The sequence below is a fragment of the Portunus trituberculatus genome, chromosome 34 (assembly GCF_017591435.1).
Source record: "Portunus trituberculatus isolate SZX2019 chromosome 34, ASM1759143v1, whole genome shotgun sequence".
NCBI classification, from domain to species: Eukaryota; Metazoa; Arthropoda; class Malacostraca; order Decapoda; family Portunidae; genus Portunus; species Portunus trituberculatus.
The window spans coordinates 8,608,798-8,628,974 of record NC_059288.1 but is presented as its reverse complement, the minus strand read 5'-3'; the positions used below and the strand labels follow the sequence as shown (position 1 = coordinate 8,628,974).

Sequence of the window (20,177 nt, the reverse complement as noted above, 5' to 3'; positions counted from 1 at the left end):
AAGAGATAAAGAGAATCAGCCACTCGCAAAAATTCAAGCTTGTAATTTATGTATGTCTATGGAGAAGTGGTTTAATATCTTTCCCTCAGCAATTATTTCACAGCCATGAGTAATATACCTTTATGTGCAGAAGTTAAGAGAGTATGGAGTATCTGTCACTATCAACACACAGACGTCACTGCTCTCTGAATTCACACACTCCTGGTACACGACGTTTGACAATGCACTGGACAAGATATCTGCTCCCCTATACCAAAATGATGTAAAGGAATGCTGGACTCTCTCTCTCTCTCTCTCTCTCTCTCTCTCTCTCTCTCTCTCTCTCTCTCTCTCTCTCTCTCTCTCTCTTCTCTCTCTTGTTTTTGTTCTTCCTCTTCCTCTTTCTTTTCTTCTATTTCTCTTCTTTCTTTCCCTTCTTTTCTCCTGTTTCTCTTTTTTCCTCTTCTTTTCACTCCTCCTCCTTCTTCTATTCCTTTTTTTTCTTTACTTTTCTCTCTCTCTCTCTCTCTCTCTCTCTCCTTGAATAGAAAGGTACATCTCTTATTCAGACACTTCAAAAGGTGCGATGCAAGACTCTTTTCTTTACAGTAACTAAAAATAAGCACCTCTATTAACTTATTTCCACCTTAAATGGAAAGCTGCACCTCAGACACCCTTATTTATAGTGGTGGCTTCATTTTCTAGCTTGTGAGAGAAAGGAAAAATTACTGACATGCGATTTAGAAAGTTTTGATTATTACTCTCTCGTCTCATCAACAAGTAGCTATGCAAACTGGCCAATCCAGCAATGTTTAGAGGTGTGTGTGTGTGTGTGTGTGTGTGTGTGTGTGTGTGTGTGTGTGTGTGTGTGTGTGTGTGTGTGTGTGTGTGTGTGTGTGTGTGTGTGTGTGTGTGTGTGTGTGTGTGTGTGTGTGTGTGTGTGTGTGTGTGTGTGTGTGTGTGTGTGTGTGTGTGTGTGTGTGTGTGTTCTTGAAGGCTTGAGGTGGTGTTTACTGGGATGATTATCTTCTTGATGAGTTCTTTGTGCATAATTGACTATTTACAAAGGCTCAAGCAGCTTACAGTTCTCCCTTACTATACATATTACACTTTTCACTTTACTTAGAGATCATTTTAACTTTATTTACACTTTTGTCTCTAACCTGCATTTCGTTTCTTCATACTCCTCAGATATTTTTCTAATTTATCTACACATGTAACTTTCCTCATGCATAATACAAGTCTTCTCTCATTTCTGTCTGGTCATGATAAACACACATACTTTTAACTCATAATGTGTGCACTTGCAAGACACATACAATAAAACAGAATAAAAGAAATGAATGGGGAGGGACAATCTGCCATGATGATTTGTGGAAGGCACCTTCAACAACACTGGGAACCAAACAAAGGGATACAGTGAATCTTCTCCACCCAAAATAAGATACACACACAGGGGTACCAACATGAACATAGTGATTAGGCACCAGCCTCAGTGGGGAGAAAGAATAGGAATGAATGAAAAAAGAGATAAAATAAAAAACAAAATAGACAAATGAACATAAAACCAATACAAAATATCTAAAAAATGCTTTCCAGTTAAAACTTTCTAATCTAGACAACAAAACATAACCACAAACAAAAATAAAACCAGCCACACGACACAAATATATAAAAGAAAAGTATATATAAAAAACAACAGCACAACAAATACTTACCATGCCTAAAATTTTCACACGAGGCAACAAAACATGAAAGTAATTAAATCAAAAAAAAAAAAAAAAAAAAAAAAATGAGGGGAGGGGAGGGGAAAGGAGAGATGAGGTGAGGTAAGGCGAGGGGAATTACCATGCAAATAGACGAGATAAATGGATGGTTGAGTCAGCAGTGGACAGACAGATGCACTATCCTTTGGTGAAGTAGGACTGGTAGGCAACACCGAATGTCCCTGAGAGGAACCAGGAGAACACGCACCACCAGGTTGTGAAGCCAAGCACGCCTCTGTAAAACTCTGTGGTGAAGACCTGCCAGGGAGGAGGAGAGGAGTGGTTAAGTGTGTGACTGTCTGAGTGAATGATGGAGTGAGTGACTGTGTGAATGACTGATGAATGATTAAATGAGTGACTGCATGGATGACTGGATAAGAGCTTGGATAAATGATTGAATGAGTGGACGAGTGACACACTATCTGGGTGCATGATTGACTTGCTAACTGCTTGAATAAATGATTGAGTGAGTGACTGTGTGACTGACCGGATGAATGTATAAGTTAGTAAACCGTATGGAGAAGATAGATAGACAAGACTTGGTAACACTTACGGAGCAGGAAGACAGACAAACAAGAGGACATTCCAAGAAAATCATGAAAAGTCAGTGTCATACAAATATCAAGCAGTTCAGTTTTCCACATAGGATAGAAGACATCTGGAATGGATTAAATGAAGAGATTGTAACAGCAGAAAGTGCACAAATTTAAGGAGAAGTTAGACAAATGTAGATACGGAGACAGGTCACTATGAGCTCTACTCGAACCCTGTAACATACAACTAGGTAAATACACACACACACACACACACACACACACACACACACACACACACACACACACACACACACACACAGAAACTGAATACAAAAGGACAAAGCATGAAGTTGAAGAAAGAACATTACAGAAGGGGCATTAAGAAGTATAGTTTTCCTCATAGAAGTGTGAATACATGGAACAAGTTTAGTGGCAAAACTGTTGATGCCTTTAAAAAGAAATTGGATAATGGATATACAGACAGGATACCATGAGATTACTCCCCTATTGTAAATCATAAATAGGTAAACACACTCTGACCACTTCTCTAATGCAAGAGTTAACCAATACTCTAAATCATTCATCCCTTTCTCCGCTAAAGTCTGGAACTGTCTGCCTGCTTCTGTATTTTCATCCTCCTATGACCTGAACTCATTGAAGAGGATGGTTTCAAAACGTTTATCCTATTGTTGTGGCTCTCTCTCTCTCTCTCTCTTGGACCTGCTCAGGAACTGGCATCTAAGTGGGCCTTTTTGTGTAATCACATTTCTAGCCTTCAGCCAAAACTTGCCCTCTTACATAGAAGTAAGAAAGAGAAAAAAAAAAAAAAAAATAAAAAATAAAAAAAAATAGAGAAAGAACAAAAAAAAAAAACTAAGTAGGTAAATACCACCACCACCACCACGACCACCACCACCACCATCATATCAACATCATCATCACCACCACCACCATACCTTCTTGACCTCCTCAATGCCTAGGGTGAGGATGCGTGTGGCCTCCATCACAGTCTCAGCATCCTGCAGGGCTGGGAGAGGGGCGGACTCAGCGCCACCCTCGGGAGTAAGGCCACACTCCCCGGGGCTGGACTGACTCCCAAGCAAGGCCGCCCAGCTTAACCCACCTGAAGAACAAACACCACAAGAAAAGGAAGTGAGATGGTGATGTTCTTTAAAAATGTTGCTTGATCTTTGATATCTAATAGACCGGTGAAAGTTATTTATTCCTTTTTGTCTTTATTTCACTGCTTTCCACCCAGCTTAGCCCACCTGAGTGGTTTATAGTTTCCTACATGTCACCATGATACCCTGGTTCTAGGTGGGCCCTAATATGCCATCCACTATAAATAAAATTGAACTGAGCTTAACAGCACTTCCCAATACTCTTCAAGTTACCTACAGGTGCTATAGGCCAGGACATAAAAAAAATAATAATAATAATAAATAAATAAATAAAAAAAAAAAAAAATAAATAAATAAGAAAATAAATAATAATAAAAATAAATAAATAAAACTGCTTCATCTTTAACATATAACAGAATAGTAGAAGTCATTTTGTTTCATCACTTTTTTTTGCTTAAGATAGACTGCATTCTTAAAAAAAAAAAAAAAAAAAAAAAAAAAAAGATAAAATAAATGAATGAATAAATAAATAATTAACTGAACAAAACTGCTTTAATCTCCAACATTTAACAGAGCAGTGGAAGTCAATAGGATTTCTACACTGTATTCATGCTTTAACTAATTCATAACAAGAATTCTGCTTCACCAATAGAAAAGATGCCCTCAAAAACTAAATTCTGCCTTATTTCTCCTTGTGGCTTACCGAGAGTCTTGAACATGAGGGAGAGGAAGAGACACAGCACAATGGGCGCCACGTACTGCAGCGTCACAACACACAGGTAGTAGAATACACCCGCTATCTGTCCAGGCAAGAATTCATATCATCAGCACATACCCTTCAATTACTTTCTCTCTCTATCTTTTTTTTTTCTCTCTCTCTCTCTTTTATACTTCACTCACCTCTGATTTGGGAATATGGCATCAATTTCTTTCTCCACTTACTGTATTCTCTCTCTCTCTCTCTCTCTTTTCCTGCATACTTCACCCACCTCTCTGATTTGGGAGTATGACACTAATTTCTGTTTCTCCACTTACTGTAACTTTCATCTTACCTCATAGTGTTGATCAATTTTTTGTCTTACCTTTAGTAGTCAAATATTTAAATGTTATATCACTCTCAGAACTTCTGCAAAATACTGCCACACATACTTCACTCTCTGACACACACACACACACACACTCAGCCACACAATCTGACCTATTTGTCCCTCCATTCAATGCAACATGTAGCTTCAAACACTTAAAACAACCCATCTTCTCAGTCTACTTTCCAAAGGTACTATCATCTTAATACTCACCATTCATCACTGCACTTTAACCCCTTCAGTACCATGACATGTTTTCATATCCATTCTGCTTACTAAATGGTGATCTTATACAGCTTTGGAAACTTATGTGGGGATTAAAATAGTGAAGACACTGGCTGTTAATCTTCTGATCTCCATAAACCCTTTCTAATGTATAGAAAACTGTTTAATCATACCCAAACCCATGGTAAAAATGCATCCCAGTACTGAAGGGGTTAATCTTACCAAACAATGCACAAGTCTGAATACCTAAAACATTCTATCTTACAATCAATTTTATCATCTTACAACTTAACATTAGCACAAGTTTCTCTGATCCCCAAATCACCTTCACTGCCCTCCCACCTTTCAAATACCTTCATGCAAAATATACCACGGCAGTCTCTAGAAAGAACATAAGAAACATACATATCTATTTCTACCTATCATTCCTATTCATAGATACATTTGTCTAATGTTTTGGAAGCTTCCTAATGACTGTGTCCACTCCATTCATCTGCCACTCTTTCTGTGTACCAGTTTCTTCCCATCCCTTCTTTAACCTTGACTTTTTCCAGCCTTACACACACACAAACACACACACCAACCCTCAGCCTCTCACTACTTCTTTTTTTTTTTTTTTTTTTCTGTAGTTCCTTGTTGGATATGCAACCTAACTCTCGATTCACTCGCTACTCTTTTTGTGAACCATCCTTTTCCTATCTCTTCTTTAACCTTGACTTTTCCACTCTTACACATCACACACACACACCAACTGCTCACTTTCTTCTGTAGGTCCTTGTTAGACGTGACCTGATTCAAAATATATCTGCCACTCTTTTTTGTGAACCTGATTTGTTCTATCTTTTTTTTAACCATGATTTTTTCCACCCTCATACATCATACACATACCAATGCTCAGCTCCTCACTTTTTTTTTTTGTAGGTCCTCATCAGATATGCAACCTGATTCTCGATTAATTTGCTACTCTTTTTGTGAACCTGTTTCACTTTATCTCTTCTCTAACCTTGACTTTTCCACCCTCACTCACCTCACACACACACACACACACCAACCCTCAGTTTCTCATTTTTTTCTGCAGGTACTTGTTAGATATGCAACCTGACTCTTTCCTCTATACCTCTATTTGTGAACCTTTTTTCCTATCTCTCCTCTAACCTTCATGTTTTTACCCTCACACACACACACACACACATACACACCAATGCTCAGCCCCTCACTTTCTTCTATAGGTCCTTATTGGAAACGCAACCTGACTCTTTCCTCTGTGCCTCTATTTGTGAACTGGTTTATTTCTATCTCTTCTTTTAACCTTGACTTTTCCACCCTCACACACACAAACCCTCAGCTCCTCACTTTTTTCTGCAGGTCCTTGTTGGATATGCGACCTGACTCCTTCTTCTGTGCTTCTATTTTCTCGTACGCCAGGTTGAGGTAGGACTGTAGGTAGTAAGGCATAAGTCCCAGCCTCACTGCACTCACCGTCAGCACCATCACAATCCTCAGCGTGTCAAAGGTGTCGGGTCCCATGCTGTTGTGTCAAGCAAGATCAAGATTAAGAGAGATTTACAAAGGTTTTCTTTTTCCTGCTTTTTTTTTTCATATTTCTTGAATGTTTGTTTCTTTTGACTATCCTTGTTATTTATTCATGATGATGTGTGTAGCAAGGTTAGGATTAAGAAGGAAAGGATGTTGGTATGAAAATTTACAAAGATCTTTTTCTTTTTAGATGTTTCTTTCTTTTACCTATCCTTGTTATTTATTTTATTCTTTAAAGTTCTATTTTTTGTGGGGGGTCAAGGATTAAACTTACAAGGAGAAGCATATCAGTACAAAAGTTTGGCAGGTTCTTAGACGTTTTTTTCAAATTTTCTTCAATTGTTATAGTTTCCACTGGCAATCTGTATTAGCCGCTGTGTCATTACCTTCTCTATGGCTCTAAAAATGAGAAAACATACCATACAGCTGTGAAAAGCCTGAACACTCATACATTTTTCAATTTACACCATCAGTACATGTAACCTGACTAGTGTGGCATCCCTAAGACAGTCTATGGGTCTCCTTACAAGAAAACACATACCAAACAGTTGTGAATAACTTAAATACTTATACACTCCTCACACTACACCATCAACACATGTAACCTGACTGGTGTGGCATCCCTAACAAGGCAATCTATGGGTCTAAAAACTAGAAAACACATACCAAACAGCTGTGAAAAAGCCTGAACATTCATACACTACTTACACCACACAATTAAAACGTGTACTCTGACTAGTGTGGCATCCCTAAGACAGTCTATGGGTCTCCTTACAAGAAAACACATACCAAACAGCTGTGAAAAACCTGAACATTCATACAATCCTCACACCACACCATCAAAACATGTACTCCAGTGTGTTGTGTATAACATGGCAGTCAACTCACAGGGGGTGGGAGCGGCCTGGCAGGGTGTACTCTGTCAGGTAGCGGCGGGAGACTGGCCGAATCCACATGGTGACCAGCAGCAGGGGAGCCACAAAGCTGAGGTGGAACAGTGCTCGCAGGACCTTGCTTTCCGTACAGTACCTGATGAGAAACACTTTTTTTTCTAACTTTCCCACCAGAGAGAGAGAGAGAGAGAGAGAGAGAGAGAGAGAGAGAGAGAGAGAGAGAGAGAGAGAGAGAGAGAGAGAGAGAGAGAAAAAAAAAACATACCCTTTATATAACAAAATTCTGAGTGACCTACCAAACTATATAGTAACTACATCATTTGCCTACCTGAGTGAGTCCCAGTGCATCTTGCCCAGCCTCAGCCCAGGGAAGGTGAAGAACGCACCAATGACGGCACACAGCACTGCCAGACTCAGCTTGAATGTCACCTTGGAGGCCGGCCCGCTGTGTGGAGAACCAACGCTGCTGATAATGTGTCGGGATATCTAAGACATATATAAACATGTTGGATTATAGTGCTAAAGATCATACAATAAATCTAATATACGGTAATTATCTATTACACTAAAACAAGATCACACACACACACACAAATGATAAAAATACCATCCACATATCAATCAGAGCCAGACCTAAATCACACACACACACACACACACACACAACAAAAACACCATCCATATATCAACATAACCAGACCTAAATCACACACACACTCTTCTAATCCCTTCCTGACCCCAGCACTCACTCAGACGGCAGGCCCTGCGCTCGGAGGAAGGCTGCAGCACTAGCATTGAAGGAGGAGTAGGCCAAATCCAGCCCCATCTCTAGTTTGCTCTCATCCAGTATCAGCATCCCAAGGGCAATGAGGAGGTAGGTGAAGAAGGACAGCACCACCATGGCCTTCTCCCCGCCCGAGTCCTCCCCTCGGAAGTACAGCATGGCCAGGGTGAACATAATCTTGCTGTGGGGTTGGTTAAGGAATGCAGCTTGTGTTTGTGTGTGTGTTGGTATATCGATGGTGTGTGTGTGTGTGTATTTACCTAGTTGTAGTTTTACATGGCATGGGCTTTTATGCTCATGTGATCCTGTCTCCATATCTACACTTATCCAATTTTTCTTTAAAACTATGCACACTCGTTGCTGTCACCACTTCTTCACTCAGACTGTTCCATGTCTCAACACATCTTTGCGGGAAACTATACTTCTTGATATCTCTTAGACATCTTCCCTTCCTCAGCTTTTTACTATGCGATCTTGTGCTTCGTGTGTGTGTGTATTTACCTAATTGTATTTACCTAATTGTAACATACGGGAAAAGAGCTATGCTCGTGTTGTCCCGTCTCCATATCTATTAATGTCCAGCTTTTTCTTAAAATCATGAATATTCCTTGCGTTGACCACTTCCACGTCTAAACTATTCCATGCTTCCACCCTTCTATGAGGGAAGCTATATTTTTTCACATCTCTCCTATAAGTGGCCATTTTAGTTTTTTCCCATGCCCTCTCGACATTCTTCCATTCCACATACACAGATCTTCCCTATCCATTTTTCCATGCCAATCATCACTCTGTATATTGCTATCAGGTCTCCCTTTCTCTTCTGTTTTCCAGGGTTGGAAGTTGCATTCTTTTCAGTCTGTCTTCATAAGTCAAATCTCTTAAGTCAGGCACCATTTTCGTTGCAGCCCTCTGTACTTTCTCTAGTTTCCTTATGTGTTTCTTTAAGTTCGAGCCCACTGTATTGTTGCATATTCAAGCCTCGGTCTTATCATTGCAGTAATTATTTTCTTCATCATTTCTTCATCTAGATATACGAACGCCACTCTTATGTTCCTCAATAAGTTCAATACTTCTCCAATTATTTTGTTTATATGTCTCTCTGGCGATAGGTCATTGGTAATTGTCACCCCAAGGTCTTTTTCTTCATGACTGGTTTTATGTCTTCATTTCCTATCTTGTACATACTCCTGATTCTTCTTTCACTCTTGCCAAACTCTATTTTCTTGCATTTTGTCGTGTTGAACTCCATTTGCCATGTACAGCTCCATTTCCATATTCTGTCCAAGTCTTCCTGGAGTAGTTCGCAATCTTTGTCACATCTCACTTTTCTTAACAATTTTGCATCGCCTGCAAATAGGCTCACATAACTGGACACCCCATCCACCATGTCATTTATGTAGACTGCGAACATTACTGGTGCCAACACTGATCCCTGTGGAACTCCACTCTCCACCAATCCCCATTCTGATGGTCTGTCCTTAATTATTGTTCTCATTTCTCTTCCTACCAAAAGTCTTCCATCCATTTTAGTAAACTGCCATGCACTCCTCCTACCATTTCAAGTTTCCAGATCAGTCTCTGGTGTGGTACCTTATCAAAGGCCTTTTTTAAATCCAGATATATTCCATCAGCCCAACCATCTCTTTCCTGTATTACATCTATCACCCTCGAATAGTAACATATCAGGTTTGTCGTGCATGAACGCCCTTTCCTAAAACCAAATTGACACTCACAAAGTATGTCATTTTTCTCCAAGAAGTCTGTCCATCTAGTCTTCACCACCCTCTCACACATCTTAGCTACCACACTTGTAAGTGACACTGGTCTATAGTTCAATGGGTCTCTCTTGTTACCTGATTTATAGATTGGGACAATGTTAGCTCTTTTCCAGTCTTGGGGCACTACACCTTCCCTTAATGAGGCATCAATTACTTCACAAACTTTTTCTGCCAATTGCTCCTGCATTCTCTTAAAATCCATCCTGATACCCCATCAGGTCCCACAGCTTTTCTCACTTCTAAACTCCCCATCATGTTCTTGATCTCCTCCACAGTTACTTGAAACTCCTTCATAATCCCTTTCTGTTCCATTACCAGTGGTTTGTCAAAAGCAGTCTCCTTTGTGAATACCTTCCGAAAGCATCCATTCATAGCCTCTGCCATTTCCTGGGATCTTCACTGTATACTCCATTTACTTCTAAACTTTCAATACTTTCTCTATTTTTGATGTTGTTGTTCACATGTCTGTAAAAAGCCTTGGTTGGTCTTTACATTTATCAATTATATCCTTTTCTTGTTTCTTTCTTTCTTCTCTTCTAATCAACACATATTCATTTCTTGCTCTTTTGTAACTTTCCCACTGCTTAATCCGTCTTTTCCTTCTCCACCTCTTCCATGCATCCTCTTTTCTTGTTCTAGCCTTTTCACATCTATCGTTAAACCAGTCCTGCTTTCCAACTTCTCTATGTTGTCTTATTGGTACAAATTTTTCTCACCTTCTTTGTATATTTTTATAAATTCCTTCCACTTTTCATTTGCTCCTTAGCACTCTTGAATTTCATCCAATTTGTCTCTTGAAAGAATTTCTTTAGGTTTCCAAAATCTGTCTTGGCATAATTCCATCTTCCCACTTTATATTCTTCATTTCTTCTAGATTTCTCTTCGTCTATCACCTTGAACTCCAAAACTGCATGATCACTCTTTGCTAAAGGGCACTCCACCCTCATCTCCTCAATGACCATTGGCTCTGTACTAAAGACCAAGTCCAGTCTTGACGATGCTCCCTCTCCTCCAAACCTAGTATCTTCTTTGACCCACTGAGTTAACACATTTTCCATTGCCAGTGTCAATAGTGTATTTCCCCATGTTGTCTCTGATCCTTCCATTGACCAGTCCTCCCAACACACCTCTTTACAATTAAAATCTCCCATCATTATAGTTCGTTCACAGCCACCCAACATTTCTTCCAGACATGTTCCTGTATCACTTATCATTTCTTCATATTCCTGTACTGACCATGCATTTGTCTTAGGTGGTACGTACACCACTATGTAGTGCCTCTTTTTCCTTCATTAGTTTCTGCTCTGATCTTTAGCACTTCTGCCTTTCCCATACCTTTTTCACTTGATCCACCTTTATATCTTTTTAACCAGCAACATCACTCCTCCTCCCATCTTACCTACTCTATTTCTTTTCCAAACGTTATATTTCCTTCTCCAACCTTCATCAGGTCTTCTCCTCTCTCAGTTTTGTTTCAGTAAGACCCACAATATCTGGGTTCTTGTCCCTCAAGTAATCGTTGAGTTCTAAAATCCCCGATATCACTCCATTTATGTTGGAATACATTACATTTCGCTCATATGTAAGTTTCTTTAGTCCTTGTGTGTGTGTGTGTGTGTGTGTGTGTGTGTGTGTGTGTGTGTGTGTGTGTGTGTATGTGTATGTGTGTGTGTGTGTGTGTGTGTGTGTGTGTATGTAATTCACCTCGGTTGCCTGCTGGTCACCCAGCCAGTTTTCCCCATTACGGAGCGAGCTCAGAGCTCATAGACCGATCTTTGGGTAGGACTGAGACCACAACACACTCCACACACCAGTAATGCGAGGCCACAACCCCTCGAGTTACATCCCGTACCTATTTACTGCTAGATGAACAGGGGCTACACATTAAGAGGCTTGGCCATTTGCCTCGCCGCACCGGGATTCGAACCCGGCCCTCTCGATTGTGAGTCGAGCGTGCTGTGTGTGTGTGTGTGTGTGTGTGTGTAATTCACCACGGTTGCCTGCTGGTCACCCAGCCAGTCTTCCCCATTACGGAGCAAGCTCAGAGCTCATAGACCGATCTTCAGGTAGGACTGAGACCACAACACACTCCCCACACCGGGAAAGCGAGGACACAACCCTTCGAGTTACATCCCGTACCTATTTACTGCTAGGTGAACATGGGCTACACATTAAGAGGCTTGCCCATTTGCCTCACCGCCTCCGGGACTCAAACCCGGACCTTCTCGATTGAGTCGAGCTTGCTAACCACTACACTACATGGTGTGTGTGTGTGTATGCATTTACCTGGTTGTAATTTTCCAGGGCCTGGGCTTTATGCTCATATGGCCCCGTCTCCATATCTACACTTTTCCAATCTTACTTTAAAAGTATGCACACTCGTTGCAGACACTACTTCTTCATTTAAACTGTTCCACGTCTCAATACATCTTTGTGAGAAACTATATTTTTTAACATCTCTCAGACATCTTCCTTTTCTCAGCTTTTTACTATGCGATCTTGTGCTTCGAATGTCATATTCTTCTCTCAGGATCAGTTTCTCATTATCCACTTGGTTCATTCCGTTGATCAATTTATAAACTTGTATCAGATCTCCTCTCTCTCTTCTTTGTTCCAGGGTTGGCAGATCCATAGCCTTTAGTCTCTCCTCATATGTAATCCCTTCAAATTCTGGAACCATTCTTGTAGCCATTTTTTGTAGTCTCTCCAACTTTCTTATGTGTTTCTTTTTATGAGGGGTCCACACTACTGCATATTCAAATCTGGGTCTTATTATAATACTTATCAATTTCTTCATCATTTCTTTGTTTATGTAGTGAAATGCTAATCCAATATTCTTTAGCAAATTATATGTGTGTGTGTGTGTGTGTGTGTGTGTGTGTATTTTATGCATGTATTTTCTCGATGAGTGAGTTTTCAATTAGCACTGTATGTAAACCATTGAAAATTCATTAATGCCTTTTGTTCAACCATTATTAAATTCCCTTTCCTTATCCACTTCACACCTCCTCCTTCTTAAACACATTACTGAAACACCTCTCACTGCACTCTTCCTTCCTCTTCTTCCTCCTCATCTCTATCACCACCACCACCACCACCATGACTGTCTTCCTCAACCTTATAAACACAACCCTCTCGCTTCCACCACCATTACCACCACCACCATCACCACCACCACCACCACGACTGTCTTCCTAACCTCTTACAAACACAACCCTCTCGTTTCCACCACCACCATCACCACCACCAAAGGATACAGAGAGAATCCAATGGCCAGGAGGCACCACAGCATGCTAAGGTTGACTTCAGCCCTGGGAGGAGCCACGGCCATCAACACCTGCAGGAACACCAAAAGAATGAATTAGTGGTGTAGAAATTATTGAAGTTCTGATGAGTAAAATAAAGGAAATAAGAATAAAAAAAGGTTGATGGTTGAATTAGTAGTAGTAAAATAAAGTGATGGGGAAATAATTGAAGTTCTGATGAGTAAAATATATAAATAAAATAGGAATAAAATTGTTGATTGAATTAATGGTGGATAAATTAATACAAAGTGGTTGGGGAATAATTGGGAAAGTTCTGAATGAATAAAATAAAATAGATAAATCAATAAAATAATGGTAAAAAGTTGGTCAGAATTATTGGTGGTGAGAAAAAATGTAAAGTAAAAGTTTTGCATGAATACATAAAAATAAAAAGGAAAGTTCTCATTAAAGAAGGAAGGAAGGAAAGAAAGAAAAGAAGGAAGTAAGAAAGAAGGAAGGAAGAAAGAAAGAAAGAAAGAAAGAAAGAAAGAAAGAAAGATAGAAAGAAAGAAAGAAGAAAATAAGAATAAAAGTTTGTTAATGTAAAAAAAAATTGTAAAGAAAAAATGTTTTGCATGAATAAATAAAAATAAATAAAAAAAAAGAAAGACAAGAAAAGAAAAGAAAGAAAAAGGAAAAAGAAAATAAGAACAAAAGTTTGTGAAAAAAAAAATGTAAAGAAAATTTTTTTGCACAAATAAACAAAAATTACAAAAAAAAAGAAGAAAAAAAAAAAAAGTTACTGAGGCTGACAATAATGTTTAATGCAAGAGTGAATGCCGACAGAATGAAGGAATGAATGCATAATGACACAAACAAACAAATAAATAAAACACAGAGAAACAAAGACAAAAAAAAAAAAAAATAAATATGTGCAGATACTAAAATAAACAAGTAAATGGAAAAAAAAAAGAATAAAAAGATAGAAAAATAAAATGCGTAAATATCAAAATCTGGACAGAATGAAGGAATATAAATGACACACAAACAAATAAACAAACAAATGGAAAATGGAGAAATAAATACACACAAAAAAAGGGAAAACGTGCAAATACAAAAATAAAAATAAAATAAATAGAAGATAAATAAATAAATTGATGTAAAAAATGTGGACAGAATGAAGGAAAGTAAATGACACACAAACAAATAAACAAACGGAAAACGGACAAACACACACAAAAAAAAAAAAGAGAGAAAAAAGGAGAAATAGATAAATGGAAAAGAAATAAATATAAAGATGGAAAAATATAATGTGTGAATATGAAACACAGAAATAAACAAGAAAAGGAACCAAAATTAAGGAATAAATGAAAAGAACAAAAAAAATAAAGACAAATAAATAAAACAATAAAGAAAATAAAGAATGTGAAAAAAATATAAATAAGAATAAAAGAAAATGCAATAAATGAAAAAAAAGGAAAAACTAAAGAATATGAAAAACAAAATAAGAGGAAAACAAAACAAATAAAAGAACAACAAATAAATAAATGAACAAATAAATAGAACAAAAACACAAAACAAAAACAAAAACAAACACACAAACACCCCCTCCCCCCCAGTACACACCTAAGTGATGACAAAAAAATAAAAAGAAATAAATAAAAATAAATAAATAAATAAATAAATAAATGAACAAATAAATAAATAAATCAGTAAAAAAAAAAAAAAAAAAATCTTCCCCCCCCCTCCAGTACCCACCTCGGTGATGACATACACCAGCATAGCACAGAGGGAGAAGTCAAGGAGCCACTGGTACTCTGCATAGAACCTGAGCTGGATGACCTCACCGGGGCCCAGCCGAGCGGTCTCCAGGGTCAGGTCAAGGCTACGCGGCACTGTGAACCCTCCGTCGTCCTCTCCGCCTCCTCCACCTCCTCCTTTACCGCCGCCCTTCCCTCCTCCCTTCCCCTTCTTCCCCTTCTCCTTCTGCAGTCCCGCCTGGCTCCGCAGTTCCTCGTCAGTCGGGTGGAGGTAATACACTAACCTGCAGGAATTGTGAGAGGTTAAACATATATTAATTTATTTAGCCCCTTCAGTACTGGGACATATTTCTAGCTTGAGCTTTGGGTGTCATTAAAGGATTTTTTTTACATGGAGTTTTGAAGATTAATGGTTCAGTCCTCCTTATTTTAATCCCCACATGAGTTTCTGAAGTTGTGTAAAATTGTCAAATGGTATTCATGTATTTAAACCCTTCAATACTGGGATGCATTCTTTACCATGAGTTTTGGGTGTCATTAGATGATTCTATTGGCATTAGGAAGGGTTAATGGAGATTGGAAGATTAATGGTCTAGTCCTCACTATTTTAATCCACACATGAGTTTCTGGAGCTGTGTAAAATTATCAATTGTATTCATCTTTTAATTAACCACTTCAGTACTGGGACATATTTTTTACCATGAGTTTTGGGAGTGATTAAGTTATTTCTTTTATATTAGGAAGGGTCTATGGAAGTTTGAAAATTAATGGTTCAGTCCTCAATATTTTAATCTCACATCATTTTCTGAAGCTGTGTAAAACTTCCAAATAGTATCAATCTTTTATTGAACTCCTTCAGTACTGGGATGCATTTTTACTGTTAGTTTTTGGTGTGATTACATGATTTCTTTTATATTAGGAATGGTCTATGGAGGTCAAAAGATTAATGGTTCAGTTTTCACTATTTTCATACCCACGTGAGTTTCTGAAGCTGTGTAAAATGGACAAATAGTACAGTATTCATCTTCTATTTAATCCCTTCAGTATCAGGATGCATTTTCATTATGAGTTTTGGGTGTGATTAGACAAATTTATTTACATCAGGAAGGGTCTATGGAGGTCAGAATAATACTAATGGTTCAGAGTCCTCACCATTTTAATCCCCACATGAGTCTCTGAAGCTGTGTAAAATTGCCAAATAGTAAGCAGAATGAATATGGAAAAGAGTCATGGTACTGAAGGGGCCAATGTGTATCTAGTTACTTATAGATCAAATTTAAGAACTGTATCTGTAAAAGCAATTCCACATTAATAAGTCATGATGAGAGATTAAGTGACAAAGCTTCACAGTATCTTCCAGGAGCAGCTGACTCACCCCGTGCCACAGAGGAACCAGCGTGCCAGGAGTAGTGCGGCGTGATGCGGGAAAGCACACTGGCCATCACCATCGTCACCACCAGCTGTGCACCAAACACCGCCTGCAGCCAAAGTCACTAGTCATTACTGTCATCACCACCACCACCACCATCACCCCCACCACTACTACTACCTCCACCACCTCTCTCATAATTGCCTTTCTTTCTCCTGATGATTTGAGGTTAATACTGAAATATTGTGGTTTTCAAACTGTCAGCTAACTTTAACCAGCTCTAATAAAACCAATAAAACCTTCTCTAGTGGCCACCATCTTACACCTCGACCTAAATAATTCACAGTTAGTCTTTTTAGGTTAATATTGAATTGTTGTGCTTCTTCAAACTGTCAGCTAATTTTAAAAACACCAAATCAATGTTAAAATCAACCTAATGAAATCTACAACCTTCTCTGGTTGCCACCTCACACTTCAACCAAAATAATTCAGTTAATTTTCTGAGGTTACCATTGAATTATTGTGCTTCTTCAAACTATCAGCTGACATTAACCCACTCTAATAAACTATCAGCTAATTTTAACCCACTCTAATAAAGCCTGCAACCTTCTCTGGCCACCACCTCACACCTCAACCCAAATAATTTGTAGTTATTTTCTAAGGTTAGTATTGAAATATTGTTCTTCTTCAAACTGTCAGCTAATCTAAAAACACCAAATTAATGTTAAAATCAACCTAATGAAATCTACAACTTTCTCTGGTTGCCACCTCACACTTCAACCAAAATAATTAATTTAATTTTCTGAGGTTACTATTGAATTATTGTGCTTCTTCAAACTATCAGTTAACTTTAACCCACTCTAATAAAGCCTGCAACCTTCTCTGGCCACCACCTCACACCTCAACCCAAATAATTCACAGTTAGTTTTCTAAGGTTAGTATTGAAATGTTGTGCTTCTTCAAACTGTCAGCTAATTTCAAAAACACCAAATTAAAGTTAAAATCAACCTTTAATGAAACCTACAAAACCTTCTCTGGCCAAGGTAGAGGCAGCATTACTCTCCATCTTGGGTTTTCTCCTTTTCCAGTTTTTTTTTTTTTAAGTAAGACTCCTTCCCTATCCCCCACATAGTCCACAATTGATCCAATGAAATTTTTCTCTCTATCTTGACTACCTTACTAATTCCATCTAACACTGATGTTTCTTCTATTTGTCAAAATTTCACAATTAATAAATCTTCATTAACCTATTGTGTTCTGCATAGGAATGTAACTCGGGTCTTTCTCTATAACAATATTCTAGTGCAATTATTCACTGAGACTGCTGTACCTACAGATCTGTGCTACCCTATACACCCTGGCTCCATAAAATATCCAGTTGCCATAACACCATAGTAACCAAAAGTAGCCAACCAGGTGAGTTACCCAGGTGAGTTATCACCCTCACACCTGAACCCACAAAATTCACAGCTAACTTTTTACCATCCAATCCTGTTCCATATTGAGACATTTGAGGTAAGATTAGTGGCTACATTAGGTGGCCAATCATCTCACTATAAAGTCCACTGTGTAAACATTAAAACAAGGCATGCCACTCTATCTGATAAATATACAGTCTTACACCAAACTCTCACTTCAGGATGAAACTATTTCTTTCTGGTAGTTTTGGTGTTTTGAATGAATTTGCACTTCATTTCCATCACAAATTAGTAGTTATTATATTCCCCCTCTTCCCCTTCCTTAAAAGAACACAGTATATCCCATGAATGCATTTGCACTTCATTTCAATCGCTAATCAGTACTTTTTATATTCCTCTCTCCCCTTGAAAAAACTTGGTTAGTCCTCTCAGAAAGTACTGTATTGCGATGAAAATGTGAAAAAAAATGCCTTATACAAAACAGACTAATACGTACCAGAAGAAAATAGTTTGGTTATCACAAAGCACCACAAAAGCAATGTCGTAAACTACTCATAATGAAAAAGCTCTATGAAATGAGAAAGGTGAGAAAAGCCATGTTGATTTTGGAGCAAGACTGTAAAAAAAACCCCCTCTATTCTTGTTTATGACTCTGACCATAACCTAACCTAATCAGAGAGAGAGAGAGAGAGAGAGAGAGAGAGAGAGAGAGAGAGAGAGAGAGAGAGAGAGAGACTAAATGAGACAGAGAGAAAAGATAAATGAAACAGAAAAAAAACAGACAGAAAGAGAGAAAAAAGACATAAAAAGAGAAGACAGAAAGAACAAACAGAAAAAAAGGCACAGAGAAAAAGATAAAGAAAAGATACGAAAATAGAATGAAACAGTAAAAAAAGAGACAGAGAAAAAGACAAAGAAAAGACACAAAAAGAGAAAAGAGACAGAAAAAAAGGACAGTAAGAAAAATAAGACACGGAAAGAAGAGAGAGGCAGAGAAAAGAGAGAGAAAAAAAAAGACAAAAGAGAAAAAAGGAGAGAGAGAGAAGATAAAGAGAGAAAAGAGAAAAAGAGAAGAGAGAAAAAGAAAGATAAAGAGACAATGAAAAGAGAAAAATAGAGGAGAAAAAGGAAAGAGAGATGATAAAGAGACAAAGAGAGAAAAGAGAAAAAGAATGAGAAAAGACAAAAAAAGGAGAAAGAAGATAGACACGGAAGAGAAAAAGAAAAAAGGGAAAAAAAGAAAGAGAAAAGAGAAGAAAGAAGAAATAAAAGAGACAAAGAGAGAAAAGAAAGTTAGACAGAGAGAAAAAAAAAGATAATATATAAACATGACCTACATAATTTATTTGGTAGCAGCACCGCAGAGTTCCCAAGATACCGGCACACACCAGTACCTTCCTCCCTCATTACACCATCATACACTCAATAACTACATAAAACAAGCTAATCTGGCCATAAAGGATGCAAGCACGTCAAGATCCTATGCAAGGGAGGGGAGGAAAGAGTACAAATAAGGCCCAAACACGTTACCATGATTGCCGTCTGCTGCTATTTTGATCCTTCACTCAGTCTGGTTGTCTGATTCAGCCTTTTTAACGGCATTACTATTTTTAGCTTTTTTTTCTCCTCTTTTGTTGCTAAAAAATTGGTTCATAAATCATTTACTGTTTTTTTTCTCTTTTTTTATCTTTATTTCTGTACTTTTGTTTGCTTAATTGGTTTGTAGCTTTAGAAAAAAAAAAAAAAAACTTTCTACTCTACTTATTCATTTTAGTGATCTCAGTATCAATAAATACCGATAATGGCCGTGAATGTTTAACTATTTTCATATATGTTCTAAAAAATAAAGTAATTTTATGCATGCTGTGGTAAATTTTCAATATCCTTACTCTATCAAATAAATTTATTGCCTAGTTTGTTCAAGCATCGTGTTTTCTCCATTCATGCTTTCTTTCTTCTTCCATTAGCTATCTAACATATATCCAGTTTATTGTTAGCTTGATAATGATGCGTGTCTCCTTTCTTCATTTTTTTTTTTTTTTTTTGAGAGGAGGGGGGAGTGGCATTTACGGGAAGGCTGAGAAGGGCAAGAAGAGGAAGAAAGATGATGAAGTGTGAGTGAGGGACTGAGGAAGAGAAAGAGGCGTATGGAGTGTGGTTAACTTTCCCTTCCCTGCTGGAATGCATGTCAAGCCCAGTCCTGCATGTGAATGAGGGTGTCCCTTGCTCAGCCTTACTGCCACCATCACCTTCTACCTTGTGCTACTTTCTGAGAGTAGCCACATGCTGTTAGTGGTGATATATGTTAATTTTGTGTACTTATAAACACAGCAGACAGAATTGTCACTGTTCTTTGTCATTATCTTCCCGTGGCTGTGTTGAATGCCAATACATGGTGCTTCCTCCCCCAGGTCTTGGTGAACACTGGACACAGCACAGACCTCAAGGCAGTACTGTGCCAACACTCAGCCTGCCCTGCATCATGCTTCAAGGGTGTAATCATTGTGTACCCAACAAATGAAATCTCTATTAATACTTCACATGCTTTCTTTTCCACATTCATTTTTCCTACCTGCAGCCTGCAGTGTTCAGGTCATGGTGGTCTGCCTACTGTCCTCCCAGGGCTGGCAGACAAGTCAGTGCACACAGTGTCAAGGCACAATTAAAAGGCAAATGAAAGAA

The 20,177-nt window shown here is 38.3% G+C and overlaps 1 protein-coding gene and 1 long non-coding RNA gene across 2 annotated transcripts; one reads left to right on the top strand and one right to left on the bottom strand.

The window, feature by feature from the left end:
• Nucleotides 1-490: 490 nt before the first annotated feature.
• On the bottom strand, nt 491-19,079 carry LOC123512853 (transmembrane protein 161B-like). The gene is made up of 11 exons (XM_045269496.1): nt 19,026-19,079; nt 16,084-16,186; nt 14,707-14,992; nt 12,961-13,040; nt 7,891-8,106; nt 7,470-7,586; nt 7,137-7,277; nt 6,066-6,240; nt 4,106-4,202; nt 3,238-3,404; nt 491-2,003 (listed from the first exon to the last, which is right to left on the bottom strand). Exons 3-11 carry the CDS (start codon nt 14,728-14,730, stop codon nt 1,884-1,886), a joined length of 1,137 nt encoding a protein of 378 aa, XP_045125431.1. The 5' UTR covers nt 14,731-14,992; nt 16,084-16,186; nt 19,026-19,079; the 3' UTR covers nt 491-1,883.
• Nucleotides 19,080-19,567: 488 nt separating this feature from the next.
• Nucleotides 19,568-20,032, top strand: LOC123512852. Its single transcript, XR_006677209.1, has 2 exons — nt 19,568-19,783; nt 19,907-20,032. It is a non-coding gene; the product is annotated as an uncharacterized LOC123512852 (long non-coding RNA).
• Nucleotides 20,033-20,177: the final 145 nt, after the last annotated feature.

Bases quoted from the DNA above. Each gene is read 5' to 3' on its own strand.
- LOC123512853 (XM_045269496.1), bottom strand. From the start codon at position 14,730: ATGCTGGTGTATGTCATCACCGAG. The intron at 3,405-4,105 runs GTAAGCCACAAG...TTTGTTCTTCAG, and splicing joins CCTCATGTTCAAGACTCTCG to GTGGGTTAAGCTGGGCGGCC. The intron at 2,004-3,237 runs GTATGGTGGTGG...CCTCCCTGGCAG, and splicing joins GCATTGAGGAGGTCAAGAAG to GTCTTCACCACAGAGTTTTA.